This window comes from Aythya marila (genome assembly GCF_965140915.1).
Source record: "Aythya marila genome assembly, chromosome: 24".
Taxonomy (NCBI): Eukaryota; Metazoa; Chordata; class Aves; order Anseriformes; family Anatidae; genus Aythya; species Aythya marila.
The window spans coordinates 6,647,205-6,671,112 of NC_139065.1; the positions used below are offsets into that span (position 1 = coordinate 6,647,205).

Below are 23,908 nucleotides of genomic sequence, written 5' to 3' on the forward strand. Positions count from 1 at the left end.
GGCGCCGTAGGTGCGGCTTGAGGAGGCCGCGACAAGGCCGGGCAGGGGCGGCTGCGGCGCGCCAAGAGGCTGGCCCCAGCGCGCCCTCCTCCCGCGGGCTCGTGTCCCCTCGCACCAGAGCAGCCCTGGAGGGCCAGGGAGCCTCCGCTCCGCTCCGCTCCGCTCCCTTTCAGCCCGGTCGCGGCCCCTCGCAGTGCCATCGGCCCCGCGGGGGCTGCCCCGGCACAGCCCCGCCGCCGCTGGCTTGCCGCGGGCCGGCACGCGTAGCGGGCTCGTGGCATTGCAGCTGTTATATATGGAGTGGTAATTCGTGTCGAGAAAACGGTTGACATTAATAAAGAAGGGGGAGATTTGGGAGTGTGGCCATGGGGGTCGGAAAGCCCGCGTGGTTGATGATAACATCAGACTCTTAATTATGAAGCCATCAGGAATGTAAGAGAGTTTAGAGGGAACAAAGAAGGGTGATTCAGGAGACTCCATGCAGTCTCAGGTTGCTTGTTCTCCAGCCAGTAAGGCATCGAAGTTGCTGGGTGTTTGCCGTTGCTGTTATTTGCAAACTTGTTCGACCAATGGAAAGTTGTTTTGAAAAGAACTATTGTGGGGTGAAGAGTATAAGAGGGGAGCCTGTCGTCAAGATTAAAAAAAAAAAAAAAAGGCAACACAATGAAGTTATGTCATCAATAAAGAAGCAGAAAGAAGGAATGAAAAGGAACAGGCTAGCAGAACGGAGACCAAGACAGGAACAGGCACATTGATTGCATCATGAAGATGGGTTCAGCCAAACTCAGCAAACTGCTCAGAGAAGCACGTACAGAAGGTCACTGGAAACAGGCACACAGGAGCTGGGAAGAAGCTCAAGCTGAGAGAAGCAGACCCGTGCACACAACTGCCTCTCACTGGTAAGCAGTTGCTCATTATGGGGAATCATACGTCCTTAGGAACAAAGGCTGTCCTGGTAACCTTACCAGGACATATTATTACCAGGACAGAGCTTATTCTCCTTGTGAGAAACACTCCGTAGCCAATAGCTTAGGCTCAGGCGAGGATCTCAGTGAAGTAGTAATTTATTCGCGATTGCAATGGCGGGCGCCCCACAAGCAGGAGAGAGCGCATCTACTAGTTCCAAAACACAGTTTATATACTTTTTGATGACAGGACCCTCCCCTGTTTCCCCACTGAGTGGGTAATCCAGGTTCACAATCTACCTGATGCTTCACAAACAATGCATGGCCTTCAGTTGCCGGCCTGTTAAATTTCAAATTTCTTTTGACATTTTTACTGCTTGAAGTGGTAATGTTTCTTCACTTATCTGACTTGACTTGACACCGTGATTTTCACCTAATTGTCCTAAGGAGTCTGGTTGTCTGCATTTTACAAGGTTGCCTGCTTTCTTATCACTGTAAGCATATCTCAGTACCACATTCTCTCCTTCTAAACAATGTAACTCTGCAAAAACAACATTTATATTCCCACATCCTTATTAACAATCAGACTGTTTATGATCCTGAAATATGGGACCAAATTGATGTCAAGTTGTGGGACTCTGCAACTAAAAACAATGAGGTTGCAGTGGGATTGCTCGGCACCTGGTGAGCTGTCTCTGAGGCCTTAAAGAGCCCTGTGGGACCACAGTCAGAAACGTGTGGTTTGCCAGATAGTGAGCGAGCTGCGGGCTCCTTTACTGATCTGACTGCTATGCCATCGGCCCCTCCGCCGCTACAGGCCTTTGCTGTTACGCCCCCTGCTGACCTGGACGTGCCTTTTGACCCAGACACTGTTGGCCTTGAAAAGGAGATGGATATGCTTTTCTTTGATCCGGGAAGAGCGGGATACGTAAGGCCCAAAGGCCGAGTTGCTTGACAACTTAAGGCAAGACATATTGTTCAAAAGGAATGGAAAATGGAGACTTGTTTGTAATTAAGAAAAGGAGTGGAAAATGGAGACTGTTAAGCCATGGAACTTAAAGGATTGTTTGTTACCTTTTCTGATTGTACATATGTATAGGCATACTCGGGTTTAGTATGTAAAAGCAATGATCTGTATATTTAGAGTGTTTGATGTTCTTGTGTGCGTGTTGGTGGAGCGTAGACTCCCCGCACACCCAGTGCTGTTTACTTGCCTTTTATACCTTTTAAAAAAATTCTTTTATAAATATTACTAAATTTAGATTGAGTTGAGACTTCATTTATAACACAGCTGCTCTGCTGCTGCCCTGCCTTTGGTGCCGCAGCCAGTTTGGGGCCAGGCTGAACAAATTCCCAGTGTTTTTGAGAGCTTCTCCTTGCAGCCTGGTGTGCTTCCTCTTTCCTTTTTGAGGCCGCGCCAGATAAAAGCTCATCTGCTGCAGAAGGGACAGCAGCTGGGCTGTGCTGTGGGTCCCAGGGACACCTCAAAGTGGAGTAAGGGAGGGAAAGGCTCAGGGCCGTGGCCGGGAGCCACAGTCACCTGCCCCTGCAGCTCCATCCTTACACCTGGGATCTGCTCCCAGCTGACACAGCCTGTGCCATGGAGAGGGAGGAAGGCAGGCAGTGGAACATGCTGAACCTGGTGGCTGTTTGAAGACTGTGGGTAAGAAGGAAACGTCAGGGGCGCTACAGGTACATTAGGGCTCCATGTGGTGTGGGTTTTGGAAAGAAGACCCATGGTGGAGGTGGTTTGGAGGCTGTGGGGAAAGGCAATTGGGGAATTTGTTTTTCTTTAGCACTCAGATTTGCCCTGTAGCCTTCCTCATGCTGCAGGTCATGGAGCAAAGTCTGAAAACCTTAGCTAGGAGGTGACTGACTTTGCTGGAGGTTTCTGTGCCAGGATCAGGTTTAGGCTCAGTACCTTTGCAGTTAGCCTGCCTGCTGAATGTTGTTTTTCTGCTGCCTCTGGAGAAGAAGATTTTGGTTTGCAAACATGCAGACAGTTCTCACCCAAAGGCAAGTACAGCCTGGGGCGGTAGGTGTGCACGCTTCCTGCCATAGCTCCATCAGTACACCTCCAGCTTCCTCTGCAACTCTTCTGACCAGAGCAGCCCCACGAGCTCTGGGCCAGCAGGTAGACAGCTGGGCGCTTCACAGTCCTTGGAAATCGGCTGCTTGAGTGTCTTAGAGGGCCTGAGCCTCAGACACCAGCTTCAGACATCCAGTTGTTTGCAGCAGTATGACCCATAGGAAGGGGAACAGAAAGCATCTTGCAAGGGAGTGTGTGTGTGGAGGGGAGTCAATGCCTTTCAGGCTGTGTGGCTGCTCCATAAAACAGCATCTTCATTTGAAGCATGAGCTGGGACCTGCAGATCGCATGGGATGACAAACAGCATAGGCCAGAGTCAGGGCTGGTGATATGCCTTGCTCCAGTGAGGTCGTTCTGAGGCTTGGGGTGGGTTGTGTTTGTGGTCAATGCCTAGGTTTTCCTAACTGCTAAATAGGGATACCAAATCTTGCCTTTTCTTGTATCTGTGAGGTGCTCTCAGTGAGCCTTGGTTTTGCAGCCCTTCCTAAAAATGGTGAGACATAAGATTTCCTTCTGCTCCAGGTGCTTTGCCTACATTGTGTGCTCTGCTTGACCTTTGTGCTCTGGAGGGCTTCAGAGTAGTATGGCTGTTCCCATGGTCCTACAGTCACAATTTGTCTTGTGATGTTGTGTTGGAACCATTTGTGGTCTTTGATCTATCCCCATTTTGCTGCTGCAGTGTGTTTGTTGTTTTCATATGTTTGAGTTAGGGGAAATAAAAGTAACTTTTATCACTTTTAGAGGAAGCTGTAGAACCTGGAAACAAGTTTTATGGAACAGAAAACAGTGTAGCCTAAGTCAGCACAAGTCATACTGCAAATAGGAACAGAGAAGTTCCCTGTTGGATCTCAGCAGTGGATTTAGGCTGACACAGGTCTGGAAGGCACTGGGAGAGATGGATAAATCATCTCTATCACATGAAGGGCTATGACTGCCTCCAAGGACAGGTGTGCGTGTCTGTGGATGCACTCACGAGCTCACAGACACGTGCTGGTCCATGTGGGGTAGATCTGTCCTCCTCTTCAGATGAGTGTCTGCTATTGAGTCACTTCCTGTCTGCAACTTCATGGTTTTATGTCCAGTTTCATCCTGTTTTTCTCCTCCTCCTCCTCATTCCATTCCTGTCTGCAGGCCACCACTGGATGTCTTACTAGTTTCTGCCTGGAGGAATTTACTAAACAACCAGCTCTTTGGTGACAGACAGCTCACTGCTGTCACCTTCAAGGTGCTGCTCTGTATTTGTCTTTGTCTTTGCCAGAAAAGAGAAGAGAGAAAGCCACTAAAAGATCACCCTTCTGCAAAAGCACAAACCTTCCTCAAGGCTGAGACCTCTTAGCTATTTGGCTTTTAAAACCTTGTGCCCAGGACAGTTGGTTCCCTGCTTTGGCTCCACAGCAGCAGTAGACAGAAAGCCAGAGCTGTTCCAGTGCTGCAAAGGACAGGTCTGCACTTTGGGCATTAAACAGCTGGGAGCAAGCAAAGATCCAGATGCACCATTTGCTGACACCAAGGCTAAATGGCGTGGACTTGAAGTAGAAGAGGATCCTGCTGGGAACAGGGATGATGCCCCTCTATGGATAAACAGTACAGACAAGCTTTGTCTGACATGTATCCAAAGTGATGGTGTGAGCCCAGAGATGGAAGTGGTCTTCATGTGGGATTTGTCCTGACCCTGGGGAGGAAGTTTGGAAGGATAAGGTCCGGGATGATCAAGGACTGGCATTGCCTTGAAAGTTGTTGAGTTGGTGAGAGGTATTCAGAGGCTGTCAGGTTTCCCAAGTCAGGCCCTAGCACAATTAGTAAAATTAGTTTTAAACTAGAGATCCAGACTGGAAGTGGCTTGAAGAGCACTACGCCAAGTCAAGCATATGGAGACATGGGGAACAAGTTGGCAGAGACATATCTCTGGGAAGAAACACTGAAGTGGGAGGGGAAAACCTCCAGGTGATCTGTTGCAGCCCAGAATTGTGGCTGCATTCAGCAAAACGTGGTGGCATGTTTGTGTGTTATTGCATGGAGACATCAGGAGTGGGGAGGAGAAGAGCCTGGGACAGGGCAGAAAACCCAGCAAAGCTTCAGATTTCAGATTGCTCCCACCTAGTGATGCCTGAGAGGAAGTGATGGGCTGTGCCAAGGAGATACGTGGCTTGTGCAAGTCTGGAAGGCTAAGATGGCTCAGGCTGCCTGTGAATAGGATAAATGGCTGAGCTGTGCTCTTGTAGAGCAGGATGGGGATTAACCACACCAGCAGGAGGAACCAGGAGAGGAGAGACTGGATCATGTCACCCTCAGACTATGTATAGGCTTTCAGACACTGGTTTGTATCAGCAGGGTTGTGGCAGAGCAGGGTAGCATCAGCACTGAAGTGCTGCCATTTCCTACCATCTTGCTTGAGGATGGTAGCCTGATCCTAGGCCAGCTCAGGACAGTGCTGTGGGAAAGCCAGCCTATGGGCTGGCAGCCGGGAGGCCTGCACTGTGCTGGGGCGTCTGATCATGCTGGTTCCCCTCCTTGCAGGGTTGGCAAATTCCCCTGGAGGGATTAACACTCTCTGCATGGCCAGGCTTATCCTGTGACAAGCCAGCCCCAACAGCTTCCAACATCCTCAGCCAGCCAGGGCCAGAACTTCTCCCAGATGGCTGCCAGGCACCAAGCAGAGCAAGAGAGTGAGGAGGAGGAGGAACAGCAGAAGAGGAAGGCCTCAGCAGCAGGGCAGAAAGAGCAGGAAGTTCAGAAGGGGCTTAGCTTCAAATGCCTTCGTTCTTTCCGACACAAGATCAGCGGGGACAACTGGAGGAGGCAACAGGATCCAGGCCTCGAAGCTGTCAGCAAGGTGAGCTCTGGAGGTGGTTCCTGGTAGGCTGATGGGTGCTCACACCCAGGTGTGTGTGCTGGATCAGAGCTGAGGTCTCTGCTGAGCAAGTCACTGCCTGTTCAAGGTCTGGTGCAGGGGGTGACAGAGAAGTGGCCCTGTTCCTGGTGCTTTGGGCACAAATTCCCTGTAGTCAGATAGATCCAGGTAAAGCTTGTGTCTTCTAGCTCTGATATAACTATAGCATGGTTGGTCCCACAGCGTCACCCATGCCAATTGCAGATGCATTTCTGCAGGTCTCATTCAGAAGCCTTGGTAGAACTGCAGACCATGGGGTTAACCCACCCCATGCTGCCCTACTGTATGAGATCACTAGGCCTGTATTGCCCTAGGAGAAATGGACATGGAGAAAGGAGTGACCTATAAGAATGTGAGCCAAGCTTCCCCACAGCCTGCTTTGTTTTCACACAGTTTTGTTTTCACACTCAGTTTTGCTGGATGCTTTGTTGAAGCCCTTCCTTTGCCCTGACCCAGAGTAAGGTCCGCTTCCAGCTGCACTGTGGGCTCTGAACCCTGCGGAACAGAGCTGGATCCCCTCAGGCTGTTAGGGACAGCTCACATCACTGCCCATGAGACTGAGCCCTTCTCCTCATGCAGGAGCCAGAGGAAAAGAAAATCGCTCTGGAGCTGCTGGAGACAGAGCAGGCTTACGTCAACCGCCTCCACCTTCTTGACCAGGTGAGCTGGGGAGCAGAAAAGCGCATGCAAGCCTGGGAAGTGATAGCCCTGCTGCAACCAGCCCCCACTAGCACAGCCTGGGCAGCCCACGCTGACAAACCAGGCACACACTTAGCAGTTGTCTTGTTCTCCTTGACAGGGCTGGGATACTGTGGCAGTGCCTGGGCTCAGTTCAGTGTGTGCACAGGCCAGGAACTGTTTCCTGGAGGTTATGGAGAGAATGAATCTGTGCAGATGTGAGCCTTGCTGGGTTGCTGGTCATCACAGCCAGAGAATCACAAAATCATAGAGTCATAGAATCACAGAATTGTTTGAGTTGGGAGGGACTTCAAAGACCACTAAATTCCAACTCACCTGCTGTGGGCGTGAACACCTTCCATTAGACCAGGTTGCTCAAAGCCCCATCCAACCTGGCCTTGAACACTACCAGGGATGGGGCATACACAGTTTCTCTGGGCAGCCTGTTCCAGTGCCTCACCACCCTCATAGTAAATAATTTCTTCCTAACGTCTAATCTAAATCTACCCTCTTTTACCTTAAATCCATTACTCCTTGTCCTATTCCTGTGCTCCCTGATAGAATCTCTCTCCAGCTTTCTTGTAGGTCCTCTTTAAGTACTATAAGGCCTCCCTGGATCCTTTCCTTCTCTAGGCTGAACTCAATGCCAACTCTCTCAGTCTATCCTCATAGCAGAAGTGCTCCAGCTTCTGATCATCGTTACAAGCCTCCTCTGGACAGGTCCATGTCTTTCTTCTAACAGGTCCATGTCTTTCTTCTGCTGGGGCCTCTAGAACTGAACGCACCACTGCAGATGATAGCATGGAGAGCAGAGCAGGGTGGGAGAAGCACCTCCCTTGACCTGCTGGCCGTACTTGTCATGCAGCTCAAGATACGATTGGCTTTTTGGGCTGCAAGCGCACATTTCTGGCTCATGTTCAGTTTTTCATCCACCAGTACCCTCAAGACCTTTTCCACAGGGCTGCTCTCTTTTCACTTCATCACCCATCCTGTATTTATGTTTGTGATTGCCTTGACCCAGGTGCAGGCCCTTGCACTTGGCCTTGTTGAACACGTTGAGGTTTTCCCAGGCCCACCTCTCAGTCCTGTCCAGGTCTCTCTGGATGGCATCCCTTCCCTCCAGTGTGTTGACCACACCATGCAGCTCAGTCTCCTCAGCAAACTTGCTGAGGGTGCACTCAATCCCATTGTCCATGTCACTGACAAAGATGTTAAACAGTGCTGGTCTCAATACCGACCCCCCTGTGGGACACCGCTCCTCACTGGTCTCCACCTGGACATTGAGCTGTTGTCTGCAACTCTAAGTGCAACCATCCAATCAGTTCCTTACCCACCGAGTGGTCCATCCATCAAATCCATGTCTCTCCAATTTAGAGAAAAGAATGTTGTGTAGTGCCATGTCAAGTGCTTTGCATGTGTCCAGGTAGATGATATCAGTTGCTCTTCCCTTATCCACCAATGCTTTAACTCTGTTGTAGAAAGCCACTAAATTTGTCTGGCACGATCTGCCTTTAGTGAAGCCATGTTGGCTGTGACAAATTGCCTCTCTGATCTCTGTGTGCCTTAGCATAGTTTCCAGGAGGGTCTGCTCCGTGGTCTTGCCAAGCACAGAGGTGAGACTGACTGGCCTGCCAGGTCTGTTCCCTGGGTCTTCCTTTTTTACCTTTTTAAAGACGGGGTTTAAGTTTGTCCTTTTCCATTCACTGAGAACTTCACCAGAATGCCACAGCTTCACCAGACTGCCACAGCTTCTCAAATACGAGGGGTAGTGGCTTAGCAACTTCATCCACCAATCCCATCAGGCCCTGTGGATGCATTTTGTCAGGTCCCTTGGGCTTGTGCACATTCAGGTTCCTTGGATGATCTCGAATGTGATCTTCTCCTACCTTTCTTTCAGGTGTTCTATACAGAGCTGATGAAAGAAGCCAAAAATGGGAAGACAGTCCCAGAGGATGTGGTAAAAATGATCTTCTCCAACATTTCTTCCATCTACCAGTTCCATGCCAAGTTCTTCCTGCCAGAGCTGCAGAAGCGCATGGAGAATTGGTGAGCTGTGGGAGGGGAGGGTTCAGGATGCTTGGGTTAATTTCCCAGAATAAAGGAGCAGTGGCGAATTTGGCCTCCCAATAGGACTAGAGAGTTCAAGCCTGTTTTGCTCCAGACGTCTTTGTGCCGGAGAGCACTTCCTTAAAACAGTCCAGCCCAGATTAAGCTATTTCTGAAAAGCGGAGTGACATCTCATGTGGCTTAGGGGTGTTCCCAGGAATGAATGCTAAGGCTGGCTGGCCATGTACCTGTTCTAGAGAGTGGGGAGTTGTATGAGGATGTAGCCATAAACCTCTGTCATGCATAAACTGCCCCCCTTTTTTTATCTCTTGCTGTCCATCTTCCCTATGGTCTGAGGAAGCTGTGGTTCCCTACTGCAGGAGCTCCCACCCAAGGATCGGGGACATGATCCAGAAGCTTGCACCATTCCTGAAAATGTACGGTGAATATGTGAAGAACTTCAACAAGGCTGTGGAGCTCATCACCATTTGGACAGAGAAATCACTGCCCTTCCAGGAGCTCATTGCTGACATCCAGGTGATAGGCCATGGCAGTGTGGGGGGACCACAGGAATGCTTCCCAAAATCTCCCTCTAGGGAGGAAGCAGAGGAGAGTAGGAACTACTGTGTTTACTGTTTCTTTCTCTGTGCATGGGTCAAAAGAGGAAGGTCTGCGCTAACCTAACACTGCAGCACCATATGCTGGAACCAGTGCAGAGGATCCCACGCTATGAACTCCTCTTAAAAGACTATATCCAAAAACTGCCGCCTGAGTCCCCAGATCGGAATGATGCAGAGAGTAAGAGCTCCTTGCTGTAGTGAGCAGTGGGGTGGGTTGGTGGGGGAATTGACAGCTCCTGACATTGTACATGGACATCGGGCTACCTGGGTCCTCTCAACAGCTGCTCTTGGATAAACCTCTGAGTATGACACTTTTCTGACCCCTTTAGGGTTTGTGAAAGTTGTTGGGAGAGGTGGGTGATGGTTCAGGACAAGGTGCCCTGCTGCAGAGCATTTCCCTGCAGGGAGATCTGCCACGACCAGGGGAGGTATCACAACCGTGTGGATAACAGCAGTTCCCAGTCCAGCTGGGATGAAGGATAAATTAGCACCCTGTGTCTCCCCACGACTGCCTGTGCTGCATAATCTAGCTGGACCCAGGCACCTGTGTGGTGCTCAGGGCCATTCAGATGGTATCCAAGGTAGGACAGCAGCCACTGCATGTGCGGTTGCTGGTGAGGACAGATGCAGGAGTTTTCTCCTACCTCTCCACAGCAGGAGCTTAACCCTTCTTCCTTTCTCTTTTCCTTGCAGAGGCCCTGGAGATGATTTTCATGGTGGCCAAGCATTCAAATACAGCTATTGCTGAGATGGTGAGTACCTGTCACAGCTGGCAATGCTTTGCAAGTCATGGCATGGTGATTTGCTGGCACTCTGCCAGATTTTCTTATGGCCTCTTTGCTGTGCAACTCAGAATAGAGCAAAACCCTGCCCAGAATGGGGCAGGGTTCAGCCGGGGAGGTTAGACTTTGCTTTTGATGTCTGACCCTCATCTCCCTGAGCCTGGGGAAATAATGCCTGTAGCATCAGCCATGTTGTGACTGGCTGTTTCCAGGCTGGAAGCTGCTCGTGAAGGTCAGTCTGGGGTGAGTGACATGTGCCATCTCCCCCAGTACTCAGTAGCTGGGCTGGGGCTGGAGGGGACGCAGGTGTTGGCTGTTCAGCTCCCTCCCAGACAGGTTCCCCTGCCTCCCCCAGGAGCGGCTGCAGAACCTCTGGGAGGTCTACCAGAGACTGGGCCTTGAGGATGACATTGTGGATCCCTCCAATGAGCTGATCAAGGAGGGGCCAGTCCAAAAAATCTCAACCCGCAACAACAGCACATCGGAGAAGTACCTGTTTCTGGTGGGAGCCAGGATGCCAGTGGGAAGGGGCAGGGAGCAGGTGGGGTAGGGATGGCGAGAGGGGCAGACAGCTTGGCCAGGGGTGGTGGTGGCTCATCTCTGTATAGAAAGGATTATTTCACATCTGGGGGGTTTGAACACCCTGGTTCAGGGCTCCATGTGTTTGGGAACCTCTGATTCCCTGGGGGACGCAAGAATCCTGTAGTGTTTTCCCTTTGTAGGGCGGGAGAGGGCTGGGGCAGAAGTAGGCACCTTCTAGTCCAAATCCTTCCCAGGGATTGGCTCAGCTCCTAGGGTCTGAGGGACCCTTGATCCTAGTGAACCCCTCAGCCCTGAGCAGATAGGTTGCTGGGCACAGACCCACACTCTTCTTCTCCTGCACAGTTCAACAACATGCTGCTGTACTGCGTGCCTAAGGTCATTCAGGTGGGCGCTGAGTTCCAGGTCCGCCTCCGCATTGACATGGATGGCATGAAGGTCAGACAAGCCCTTTGTCTTTTTGCTTTCCCCAAGGCCTTGGTTAGCAGTTTCAGAGGCTTCCTCCAAATGCAGCCCTCTCTGGGGTGTAGTGTGGCTGCTACCTTGTACTTCCTGGGAAGGGAGGAAGAATTTGGAGCCAGGGTTGATGTTGTGGGTGAGGGGTACTGGTTGCAACCTGATCCTGTGAGATTGCACTGCAATGTCATGCACGGATTTGAGGGGCTGAAGGGCTTCTGCCTGAGGGAACTCCCTGTTACTCACTTCACAGATGGAGGTCCCTTTGAGCTGGATGTTTGTTCAGCTGCTTCCCATGTTCTCTTTGGTGTCTCTCAGGTGCAGGAGCTGAATGATATGCAATTCCCTCACACCTTCCTAGTCTCGGGAAAGCAACGGACACTGGAGCTGCAGGCCAGGTAAGGAAAAGTGTGATGGCCCCATTTCTCCTCAGGGAGGAGGGATGCCAGCTCATCCATCTCGCTTTTTGCACTTAGGTCTGGGGAGGAAATGAATGCCTGGATCAAGGTACGGCTGAGTGCTGTGAGAAGTGGCACATCCCACACCAGCTGGATGCCTGGGTCCCCAGGGGTGCTTATCCCCTACCTGTCAGTGTTTGGGTATCCCCCCTATCTGTCCTTCCAGCCCTGCCTTCCCTTTTAGGCTTTCCAGGATGCCATTGACAGGAAGGAGAAGAGGAGTGAGAGCTTTAAGATGGTTGTGCGTGGGCTGGAGACAGGAAACCCCACACTCAAGGTAACCCTTCTGTCCTTCCCATGTTCTGTCTGCCTCCAGCACCCCCATACGCTGAAGCTCAGGGAGATCCCACTTTGCTGTGCCTCAATTTCCTAAGCTAAACCCTACAGAACTAGTGGGGGCAGACTGGGGAGGGACAAGTAAGTGCAGAGGGCCTGAGGAGGCTGAGAGGAGTGTGAGCAGGACCACCCTGACCATGACTAGCTAGCCCCAGCAATGCCATTTCCCACCCTCAGACAGAAGAGCTGGGCTGCCGAGCCCCACAGTGGGTGCGGGACAACTTGGTGACCATGTGCATGCGCTGCAAGGAGCCCTTCAATGCCATCATGCGCCGGAGACACCACTGTAGAGCTTGTGGATATGTGAGTTACCCTCTCCCCCAACTCCTCCCTTCCCTTCTGGCCTGAGCAGTTGGGCCAGGAATGCAGCCTTTGTACACTCTGCACCCCTTTACCTGGGTTTGGGGCTGTTTCCTGTCCCTCAGCTCCTCATGGAGTTATAGGGATGCCCCAGTTTTACCCTAGCCCCATCAGTGTCCATGCCTGATGGTTGTAGGTGGTGTGTGCTCGCTGCTCAGAACACAAGGTGAAGCTTCAGTATGATGGGAACCGCCTAAACCGTGTATGTCAGGAATGCTATGTCTTCCTGATGGGCCATGTAGTGCTGGAGGACCAGGAGTGGAAGCACAAAGGCATCCTGGAGGTCAGTTGTACCCCTCTCTGCCCATCCTCCCTGTGCCCTGCTCCTCCAACCTCTGCTGCCATTCCCAGCCCTTTCTGCTTCCACTAACACTGAGTGTTTGGCTGTTTTTTTTTTATTATTATTATTTTATTATTTTATTTTATTTTATTTTTTGGCAGAAGGGAGCTGCAGAAATATCAGGCAGGAGTCTTCTGTGCAGTTCCCTGCAGCTGCTGGACAAGAACGGCAAGGGAGGCATGAGAGGCTGGTTTGTTATCCCATGGGATGATCCCCTTGTGCTGTACATTTATGCAGCCCCCCAGGTAAGGCTGGGCTCAGCTCCATCTGCAAGGGGGCAGCCCAGTGCTTAGATTGCCTGCCTTTCATTGCTGTGTTCTCTCTTAGCAGGATGTCCGAGCCCACACCTCCATTCCACTGCTGGGATACCAGGTAAGGGACCTGCCACAGGGCAAAGCCCAACACCTCTTCCAGCTGGCACAGTCCCAGCAGGTCTATACCTTCCTGGCCGACACAGAGGAGCTGAAACAGCGCTGGATGAGGATCATGGCACGCTGTGCTGCAGGGATCATACACCCAGAGGAGAGTGAGGATGTGGACTCATGCAGTGCAGCAGAGTGAAGCCAGGCCCAACTCCTGGGCTGCCTGGTGGGTCACACCTACCCATCAACACCTCCTGTTCATAGCCAGACTTAGGCAGATCCCCCACCTCTCTGTACTTTAATTTTTCACTGCAAAAAGGGCAAGGTGGGGGTATGTTTGTCACCATATGGACAAGCCAACTCCCCCTCCCCTCCCCTCCCCTCCCCTCCCCTCCCTGAAGATGGAGGTACCTAGGATGTGAGGTGGGGGGAAAGCCAGGGCATTCGGGAGAGCCCACAGCCTGCCTGGCATCGGTCTGCTGCGCTGTGCTGCCGCCTGAGGGCAGCACAGCTTTCACACCTCAGCTTTCCTCCAAGCCTGGTGGTAGATGCCATATGGCAGACATAGCCTGCTGCCATAAATCCTTCTTCTTACCCCAGTGCAGTCTAAGGAGCCTTTATGGAGGGTGTATTTTCTGGAGTGTCCTGCAGGATTGTCAACAGAGACTGTTCCCTGGCATCATCTTACCCATAACCAGGCCCAGTCTTGCACCCTGCTGAGACCAAGCTGGTAGCTTGCCCTCACCCAGCTCGGGGACCTTAGTCCAGGATTTAGGATGCTGCTTTCCCAGCCTGTCAGCACTCCTGGCCTCACAGTGCTGCAGTCCCATGGTGTGCGGGTACCCTGTAAAAATGGACACCCCCATCTGTGTCCCTGTGCTGGCCTGTACTCTGCCCATCCCAGACTTTCCCAGGACCTCATTCTGCTCACAAATGCTTTTTGTAATACACCATAAATGTTTGTTCATTGTCTTTTGTATTATAAAAAACAAGGAGTTCTGTTTGAGGAGCAGAAGTTGCGAAAGCTCCCTGCTGAAGTAAGGAGCTGTATAATACTTGGCTAGACACTATGAAAATTCTTTTGCTTAATGTAACAAAAAAGAGAACCCCTTCCCCTTCTCTCCTTCTGCATCTCAGTTGCCTCTTTTGTTCAAAGACACTGCTGCAAAGCTCATGTAACCATCTCCTGATAAGTTACTAAACTAGTGTATCAACATCCTGCATTCCTGTCTCACGCTGGGCCAACATGACCAAATAAAAAAAGAAGTTGAACCACAACGCCAAGGAAGACTATGGCCTTCATCTTCACGACCACCAGAGGGACAGAGATGACCGCCTAGCAACAGTGTGCGCAGTCGCAGAATATACCAGGATGTGCTGCATAATCCCGGAATTAGCAAGATATAAAAAGGGACCCTGGTGGGGGTGAGGTGTGTGCCGTTGGCGGAGCCGAGACTCCCCGGCCGCCCAGCGCTGTTTTGCTTGCTGTTGGCTTACTCAATAAATTCCTTTCTATTATTAATACAATGCTCTCTGAAAAATTAAGTAAGGGGGCAACTTATAACAAATTCGGTGCTATGTCTCGGATGAAGGCAATTTGATTGAAAGACCTTCGGAGGGGGCGCCCCGCTGATTTCAGCAGCCTTCGCTAGGACTACTTTGATTCAAATCCTTCACCGACGAACCCTAAATTCAGCAGCAAGCAAATAAAGCCGGCAATCCCAAGTAATCTTTGTGCACGAAGACCGAACGAAGACTCATGGGATGAGTAAGTATAGGCCAGTGTGCCATTTGGTTGGGGTTGGCATCCTGGAGCGTGTCGTTGTGAGACGTCCAGCAGGACGAAGCGAGTGTCGATCCCTCAGTAGTACGGTTCCCACATCCTGCAAGGGACTGGGCCATGAAAATGGGGAAGCGATTCGTGCGTGCGTGTGTGAAGGTGCTCTGGAAGATGGGACAGAAGAAGAGTAAGCCTTCTGGTCCCATGGGTGGGGTAACGTCTGATGTTAGGTTACCCCGGGATTAGTGATTAAAAACTGGGAGGATTCCCCTTCTAGGCGGGGAAAAAATAAAGTAAAAATAATACATTATAGTGTTGAAGTTTGGGGCAGTAAACAGATTCGAGGAGACCACCTTTACTGGCCTGTATTTGGGTCTTTTGAAGATAGGGTTTGTCAGGCCTAAGTATTTATGTAAACTCAAAGGAACCTTTTAGTTTGGAAGAAAGTGAATATGCACATTTGTGGATCAGCTCAGAAACTCGAGCCAATTTATACCCTCTAAAAGAAAAAGGAGGGGATGGGAGGCGCAAGAAAAACCGAGAATTAGAGATCCCAGCCGCACTGCTTCCCTATATTCCACCACGTCCACCTGCAGCCCCTCCGACTCCTGGGCTTCCTAATCCACAACCCCAGGGAGATGCTGATAGCGACTCTGACTCTAGCGCTCAGGGACCAGTGACTAGGAATATGTGGCCATCCCCATTAATTCCAGGGATGTCCGAGATTTTAAGAAAGAGACAGGAGGAGGGTAAGCGAGCTTTAATGGTAACTGGCATAATGTTTGCAGCTGCTGAGGAATAATTTTAACTGGAATAATAACTGTACATTGTATATTGTATATATAGAAGCCCGGGCATTTTTGTTAAAGTGTTCTTTTATACATATGTTAATATGTAAATATGTAAATATAAGAACTGCCATTGAGGTGTATGTCTAAGGGAACAAAATTTGCCCAGGCATATTATTGGCTCATCAGGTTTAAATATCCTCAGTGTAATTGCCTACAGGCAGTTAATTTACAGTGGTCTGATTTTACTTGTGTATCTATATATTGTGGATTTTGGAGGGATTGGGATGGACTAGTAAAGAGCTCCTAGGAAAACGGTGGAATATTAACCACTGTTGATTACAATAGGAAAAGGTCAAAGCAAAGAAATCCCCTGGAAAAGCCCCCTAGGATGTATACTAACACATTGGAGGGATATAGTGGGGTGAGAGGGTACAGAGAGTAAAAGAACTCTTATCAAATATTGTACTCAGTGGTGGCCACTTTATAAACTAGAGGATGGAGAGGAGTGGCCCCTAAATGGAACTATTAATTATAACACCATATTACAGTCAATGTTGTTTTTGTGGAGAGAAGGAAAACAGGATGAAATGTTATATATTGATGTTGTTTCAGCATCTTGGAGGGAAAAGGTACGGAATTAAGTTGGCCCCTGACTGAGCCTTTGATGTTGGCATTAGAAAAGTAAAAGCTAGAGAAAGATAAAGGAAGTGTTAAAAGGGTTGTTGAAAGTGTTAAAGGTATTCGAAGTTGAATGAGCAGGGAAAGAGGATGTAGGAATGTTAATAGCTCTGCCTCAGCCCTAAAATCAGGGGTGTTAGCCCTCTGGGGCAAAGGGTCTGCGAGAGAGTTGTTATGGAAACAGAAAAGCAGTTAACTCTTAAAACAACCTGAGTTCATGTGCGAGCTCAGATTGCCGATGGGACCGCTCAGGGAACTGCGGACAATTGCATTCCCCTGACCGACCCCACTGAGACCCTAATCATCCCGAAATTTATGATTGGTTAAGTAAATACTAAAATCTGATTGAATTGGGAATTGAGAATATTATTCCTAGATACGGAATTATAGAAACAATTGACTCTGACTGAGGCCCTCATTTTGTCTCCAAAGTGTCTCAAGAGACTATGAAAGCTCTAGGAACAAGTTGGGAATACCACACTCCGTGGCACCCCCAAAGTGCTGGAAAGGTAGAGCGAATGAATGGTGAAATTAAGAAACAACTAACAAAACTTATGCTGGAAACTAAGGCTTCTTGGGTAAAATGTTTACCTCTTGCACTGTTAAGCACATGGACACAGCCCAGAACTGATGTAGGAATTTCTCCTTTTGAAATGCTATATGGTATGCCCTATGACTTGGAATTGCCACTTGATCACCCTCAATTCTAATTAAGACTTGGAAAGAGATTTCTTTAACACCACGATGGGGAAGGCCCCTATGTTGTTTTGCTTACCACAGAAACGGCTATTCGAACTGTGGAGAAAGGATGGACGCATGCCAGCCGTATGAAAGGACCAATCCGGGAAAGTAAATGGGAGGCAGCTCCAGGCCCTGACGACTTGAAGCTGACACTAAGACTGACTCGATAAGTATTGTATATTATCTCTGTATCGTGGGAAGGGGAGGAGGCCCTGTTTCAAAGGCTCCCTAGTAGGTTCCCCTGAAGAACACTGCTGCTGCCAAGAAGAACTGATACCTTGTAGTTCGCTGCAACTGAACTGACAAGCAAAGCAGAGAAGTGAAAACGGTGGGGGACTGAGGGGCCGACAATTTAAAAACACCCTGGAGCAATGGGCTCCGACCACCTCCTACGATACATGGGAGTCAGTATCATCGTTTTGGTCGGCTATGGGTCTGCGTATCCCCACCAGCCTTTTAAATGGAGCTTGATCAGATGGAAGGATCAATTCGTCATCCAGCAAACGACGACAGCGGGTGCTCCCAGTTTCCGCATCACATTATGTGACCTGGTGTCAGTGCAGCCATGCTTTAACCGATCAGGATTTTTTCTGCCCAAGTTCTAACCCAGGAAAGGTGTACTGTAATTACCTGAATGCATATTATTGTGCATACCGGGGGTGTGAAACCATTGCTATGGACTGGACACTTGGGGCTGGTCGGGATATATTCTTACAAGTGGGATATGGGCTGTAAGGTTGTAACTGACAAGCGAATCCCCATTACGGGTGGCGAGGGCATGGTATAGAGTATACAGGAACCTTCCACGGAAATGAAGAAATTTGCAAGGTTCTCTCTCTATATATAACAAATTCGGATGATACTAGCTGGGTACTAGGAAAATGTGGGGTGTCAGATTTTACGAACATGGAACAGATAGGGGAGGACTCATACTAATAAAAAAGGAGGATGCTGATAGGCCCCAGGCAGTAGAACCAAATGAGGTATTTTCAGAAAATGTCCAGGGAATCCAGCCTGCGGAAAATACTACAGTGCCAATCCTCGGCAGCCCTACGAGCTCAGGTAAAGCCGAGAATGATAACATAGCTGAGAATAACATATGGGGGGGGGTCATGAATGCCAGCTACCAATTATTAAACAAAGCAAATCCAAATGTAACAAAACACTGTTGATTATGCTTTAGTATAAGGCCTTCATATTATGATGCTATCGGGGATCCTGGGGAGCCCACCTGCACAAACGAGAACAACCCTCTACATTGCAGTAGGGGAAAAGGCATAAGGGTAACACTAACACAAGTCACTGGATGTGGTAGGTGTGTGGGCATGGTTCCTAGTGGGAAGTGTCACCTATGTAATATCATGGAGAATGGAAAATAATCAGCCGAGTGGTTAATCCCAGCCAACAACGCTAGGTGGGTTTGTTCATCAGTGGGCATAACTCCTTGTCTATCACTAAAACTCTTTAATGCGTCTCGTGATTTTTGTATACAGGTGATAATTATACCAAGGATTCTATACCACCCTGAGGATTATATGTACACCCAGCACACAGTGGCAAGTCTTCTGGAAAGACGGGAACTGTTCACGGCTCTAACTTTGGCCACCCTAATAATCCTGGGAGGAGCTGGAGTGGGGACCGGGGTAGCCTCATTGGTTAAACAAAATCAAGAATTTACTTCCTTACACATTGCTGTGGACGAGGACCTGACCCAAATTGAACAATCCATCTCGGCCCTGGAAAATCTATCAGGTTGCTTTCAGAGGTAGTGTTACAAAATCGTACGAGATTAGATTTGGTATTTTTTACAACAGGGTGGGCTGTGTGCAGCCCTGAAAAAGGAATGCTGTGTGTATGCTGATCACACTGGAGTGGTAAGAGATACAATGGCAAGACTCAGGGAAGGGTTGGAAAAAAAAAGGAAACGGGAGAATGAAGCCCGACAGAGCTGGTACGAATCTTGGTTTAATTATTCACCTTGGCTTACTACTTTATTATCAACAATAACAGGACCTTTGTTGTTATTAATAATAGCACTAACTTTTGGACCATGTATTTTTAATAAATTGATTGCGATTGTAAAGGGACGTTTAGAAGCGGCACATTTAATGCTCATACATGCCAAATACGAGCCAATAAGTACCAATGAAGGAATCGAGGAAACATTAGTTCTTAGTAGCCAGGCATTGCAGAGATTCAATGAACAAAATGAGTAACTAAAAGAAAAAGGAAGGATTGTAATACACAATAAATGTTTGTTCATTGTCTTTTGTATTATAAAAACAAGGAGTTCCGTTTGAGGAGCAGGAGTTGTGAAAGCTCCCTGCTGAAGTAAGGAGCTGTATAATACTTGGTTAGACACTATGAAAATTCTTTTGCTTAATGTAACAAAAAAGAGAACCCCCTCCCCTTCTCTCCTTCTGCATCTCAGTTGCCTCTTTTGTTCAAAGACACTGCTGCAAAGCTCATGTAACCACCTCCTGATAAATTACTAAACTAGTGTATCAACATCCTGCCTTCCTGTCTCACGCTGGGCCAACATGACCAAATAAAAAAAGAAGTTGAACCACAACGCCAAGGAAGACTATGGCCTTCATCTTCACGACCACCAGAGGGACAGAGACGACCCCCTAGCAACAGTGTGCGCAGTTGCAGAATATACCAGGATGTGCTGCGTAATCCCGGAATTAGCAAGATATAAAAAGGGACCCTGGTGGGGGTGAGGTGCATGCTGTTGGCGGAGCCTAGACTCCCCGGACGCCCAGCGCTGTTTTGCTTGCTGTTGCTTACTCGATAAATTCCTATTATTAATGCAATGATCTCTGAAAATTAATTAAGGGGGCAACTTATAACAGCTCCACCGAGGAACGAATAACAGTCTGTCTGCTTCTGGAAGAACAGCACTGATGTATCAGCAGACTCATATGCAAGCTGATCCAAACTGGTTGCACCTTGGGTGTACCTTGTCTGTTAGCTATCTCTGACATTGTGCCACCTCAATAATATCAGTGGATGTACCCAGCACCGCCTTGGGGCTACATAGAACGTGGAAATTTCTAGTATGTTAATGTTACTCTGTTAACAAAACTGACGTACTAGCCGCTTGCTGTTTCTATTTTTTTATTTTTTTTTTTCTGTTCAATAGTCTCCTCAGAAGTTGTTGTGGACATGTTGTGTATCTTTTCTGTTGTTCCAGGATTCATTTGTCAGGAAAGACGACCATGAAATCTGGTGGCTGTGGACAACCATCTACCAGATGGTTGTTGCAGATGCTTTTGGTCACCTTCATTCGTCTTCTTAGATCACCTTTTCCTATATCCTGAGTTGAATTTTTGTGCAGTGCTATGTTTGCAGTGGTAACGTTGTGGCCGAGGTGTTTTTGATTAAAAATGATCTTATCTGTAATAGTGAATTCACCATGTGTGGCTTTGTGGAATGACTCCCATGATCAGAACATTTTTCTTCTTTGTCACAGATATGAGAAAAGCTCTTTGCAGAGAGATGGAGAAGGAATTAATTATACCTCTGCCTCATCCTGTGAGACCAGAAGACATGGAGTAAATGGAAATTGCGATTCTCAGGAGACATACTAAGAGTCTTGGGTTCCTTTTCTGCCTTCCCCCTAAGGCCTTGGGTAGATTGGGTTCACCCTGGGAAGGGCATGTTGCTCAGGGCAGTTATTTCCTACCTGAGACAGCGTGGGGTGTGTATTTCTGCTGTTTTCACTTGCAGTTTTCAGTGCGGTTCGCACTGCTTCCGTTATTGAGAAAATGGTTTGATGTGTCTGCCGTTTCTCAGGATTTTCTGCCACTGCCTGCTGGCAGAAAAAATAAGTAATGCGGGTGGAACCATGCAGGACTTCCCCAAGGTAAACCTCCCACGGATGGGGACCCCTAAACTCGTGCGCCGAGCATTCAAGACAAATGTCCGTGGCACAAAGATCAAGGACAACTTCTTAGAGGTAAGCAGCTTTCCCTTTGTTTCCCCATCCTCTCAGGAGCCGTCTTTACTATGGTTGTACACACTTCAGGCTCACAACACTCGTTTTCTCCTCTACTTAGTATTCCTAGTCCCTGCCTGGTGGTGGGTCAAAGTCTACGGGTTGGTGTGTTTCCAAGTTGAAAGAGATAAGTACATCTATTTAAGGTGACATTTAGTAGGATCATTAAAGTAAATTAATCTATGTAGTAGTAGGTGCCTTTATTGCATGCAGCTCTTCTTCAGGTGAGTAATTCTTATAGCATAAGTAATTCTTTTCCCGTGTTTCATTCATGATGTTTGTAGCGTGCTTCTTTATGTGTGTGTTTGGCCTGGAGCTGTCCTACCTGGCAATTAGTGATGGTAGCTAAAGTGGTGTTCCATCAGTGCAATAATACATTGTGCTGACTGTTTTGGAAAAGACATCTGGTCTGTCTGTGGGCGAATACTCAAGCTCTGGGCGAGTGCTCAAGGGCAGCTGGCACAGAGTCTTTTTGCTTTTTTCCAGCAGTAGGTAAACATTAGGAAGAACCGGTCAAAGGAAACAGTGCTTTCTGGAACCTTCAAGTTCTTGTTCGGCAACTTAGTGACTGGTTTGATCTACTTCACAGATGTAGAGGCAAGTGGACTGCTCTTTTGAAACAATAAAATTAAAAACATAAAGTTTGTCAAACATGGCAGTGCATGTTTGCAGTCTGTTTATTGCTTTTGCCAGTGGTAGATAACATTTATAAGGAATCGGTCAAAGGAAAGAGCGCCTTCTGGAACTGTGAAGCTCTGTGTTGGCAACTCAGTGACTGGCTGGACCTACTGTCCATCTTCAGAGGGAAGTGGAATGCTGTTTTGAAATTAAAAAATACTAATAAAAAAAATAAAAATATGGTGCTGCTCTATGGTGCCTGGAGGACTGCCACTCTGCATGGCAGTTAAAAAGAATGTGGTTTGGAGATGGAGAGCGGCAGAGGTAAAGCAGCTGGGAAGAGAGATATAAGTATTGCAGTAGGTAGGCTGTGGTTATGAGGTGCCTCAGGATGTGCTTTTTTTCTTGTTTCCACCCTTCCCTCGTGCAGCCTTGGAGAGGTGAAGTCCCCATGTTGTAGAGTGGTGCAAATAGGTGAGAGGGTTGTCAGCCCAGTCAGTTTCCTTCACCAATGCTAAGGCAAGTCTTTGAAGAGAAACAGCCTGGTTGCTTGTGCTGCACCCTGTTGAACTAAGCCAGACCAAAAACAGGGGTGCTGTTCCTCCTGCTCTCTTTACCTCTTCTCATCTTGCAAAGGAATGGTCCAGCAATTCGGGTCAACAGGGGATAAGAGAACAAAGGGGTTTCAGAATAACTGCTAACTGTTATGACTATTGCATGGGGCACTATGCAAGTCTCTGACATCCAGCCAAGATGGAAAAAGGAGAAGGACAAGGGAAAAGCCTGGGAGGAAGGCTATGAGCCTTCAGTACGAGAGACCCCCAGAGGGACCACCAGAGACTGATAAAGCATGCATCAGTGGGCGGGTTCGGATTCCAGGAATTAATTATAATAACCCTGCCTTTTCTAGAAGTAGTAACGAATATGTATTAGCCTAGGAGCATAAAAACCAGCCGCCTGATGTAACTTGTGTGCGTCTTGGTGGAGCAGAGACTCCCAGCGCACCCAGTGCTGTTTGCTTACCTCTATTCATTTAATAAATTGTAAACTTTGATTGTAATCCTATTTGGGACTTAGTCATTTATTACAACAGACAACCTTGTAAAATGCAGACAACCAGAATCCTTACCGCCATTAGGTGGAAATCACAGTGTAAGAAATATTACCACCTCAAAGAATAAAAGCCTCAAAAGAAATGTGACTTGTAACAGGCCAGCAGCTGTGTATTTTCTGTGAAGCACCAGATAGAGCATGAACCTGGATTGCACAGTGGGAAACAGGAGGGTCCTGGCCCTTGGGAGGAAAAAAAAAGTATATAAACTGTATGGAATTAGTAGGCACCCTCCTGCTTGCGGGACCCCCACCATTGTAATCTCAAATGAAAATGCTACTGTACTGAGATCCTCTCCTGAGCCTATATTATTTTCCAAAGATTGATTCACAGTTTTAAGGTTTAGGGGATAGGGCACTAGGGTTGGGTTTCAGGGTAAGCGTTCTCAGGGTTTATGTTTAGGATTTTAAGGTTTTTAGGGTTGGAGTTTTAACAGTTAGAATTTTAGGAATTTGGGGGTTAGGGCTTTAAGGGTTTCAGGGTTAGCGTGTTAGGGTTTTAGAGTTTTTCGTGTTGTAGTGTTGATATGTTTTTTAGGGTTAGGGTCTTAGGGTTTTATTTTTGGTCAGTTACTTAGGGTTAGGGTTTTAAGATCTTTTTTTTTTTTTTTTTTTTTTTTTTTTTTTTTTCAGGGTAGGTTCTCCAGGATTAGGTTTTTGAGTGTCCTAATTTTTTTTTGGTTAGGGTTTTGAGTGTCTTAATGTTTTGGGTTGGGTTTGGGTTTTGAGTGTCCTAATGTTTTGGGTTAGGGTTTGGAGCGTCCTTATTTTTTGGGTTTGGGTTTTGAGCGTCCTATTTTTTTTTTGGATTTGGGATTTGAGCGTCTTAATTTTGTGGGTTTGGGATTTGAGCGTCTTAATTTATTGGTTTAGGGGTTTTAGGCATAGGTCTTCAGGGGTTTAGTGTGGTAAATAGTTTGGGTTAGGTCTGTAGGGGTTTCGATGATTTTTAGGGTTAGGGCTTGAAGCTTTTTTGTGTAAGGGCGGTAACGGCTAGGGTTCTCTGATTGGCCATGCCAGCTCTCCAGGGAATGCTAGTAGGTGTAGTTTTCCGGCACCAGGCTTCCAGGAGGTCATGCTGGGTGCCCAGAGCATACCGGGAAATAAAGTTCTGGGACTCCGGACTTCCGGGAGGCCATGTTGGGTGCCCAGAGCACGCCGGGAGATGTAGTTCTGGGACTCCGGACTTCCGGGAGGCCATGTTGAGTGCCCAGAGCATGCCGGGAGATGTAGTTCTGGGACTCCGGACTTCCGGGAGGCCATGTTGAGTGCCCAGAGCATACCGGGAAATGAAGTTCTCGGGTTCAGGACTTCCGGGAGGCCATGTT

At 48.4% G+C, this 23,908-nt stretch overlaps 1 protein-coding gene across 8 annotated transcripts; it reads left to right on the plus strand.

The window, feature by feature from the left end:
• The first annotated feature begins 69 nt into the window (after positions 1-69).
• On the plus strand, positions 70-18,557 carry FGD2 (FYVE, RhoGEF and PH domain containing 2). Of its 8 annotated transcripts, none has more exons than XM_082778223.1 (17): positions 2,377-2,568; positions 5,512-5,827; positions 6,464-6,544; positions 8,460-8,608; positions 8,989-9,145; positions 9,271-9,406; positions 9,922-9,980; positions 10,366-10,512; positions 10,896-10,988; positions 11,325-11,404; positions 11,483-11,513; positions 11,649-11,741; positions 11,978-12,103; positions 12,297-12,443; positions 12,602-12,745; positions 12,828-13,088; positions 18,346-18,557. In XM_082778223.1, exons 2-16 carry the CDS (start codon positions 5,630-5,632, stop codon positions 13,059-13,061), a joined length of 1,875 nt encoding a protein of 624 aa, XP_082634349.1. In that variant the 5' UTR covers positions 2,377-2,568; positions 5,512-5,629; the 3' UTR covers positions 13,062-13,088; positions 18,346-18,557. The 8 variants fall into 8 exon arrangements, with proteins under 8 accessions (XP_082634348.1, XP_082634349.1, XP_082634352.1 ...); XM_082778226.1 differs by lacking the exon at positions 18,346-18,557 and having other exon boundaries at positions 12,828-12,872; positions 12,958-13,059; XM_082778222.1 differs by lacking the exons at positions 2,377-2,568; positions 18,346-18,557 and adding an exon at positions 70-899 and having other exon boundaries at positions 12,828-14,416.
• Positions 18,558-23,908: the final 5,351 nt, after the last annotated feature.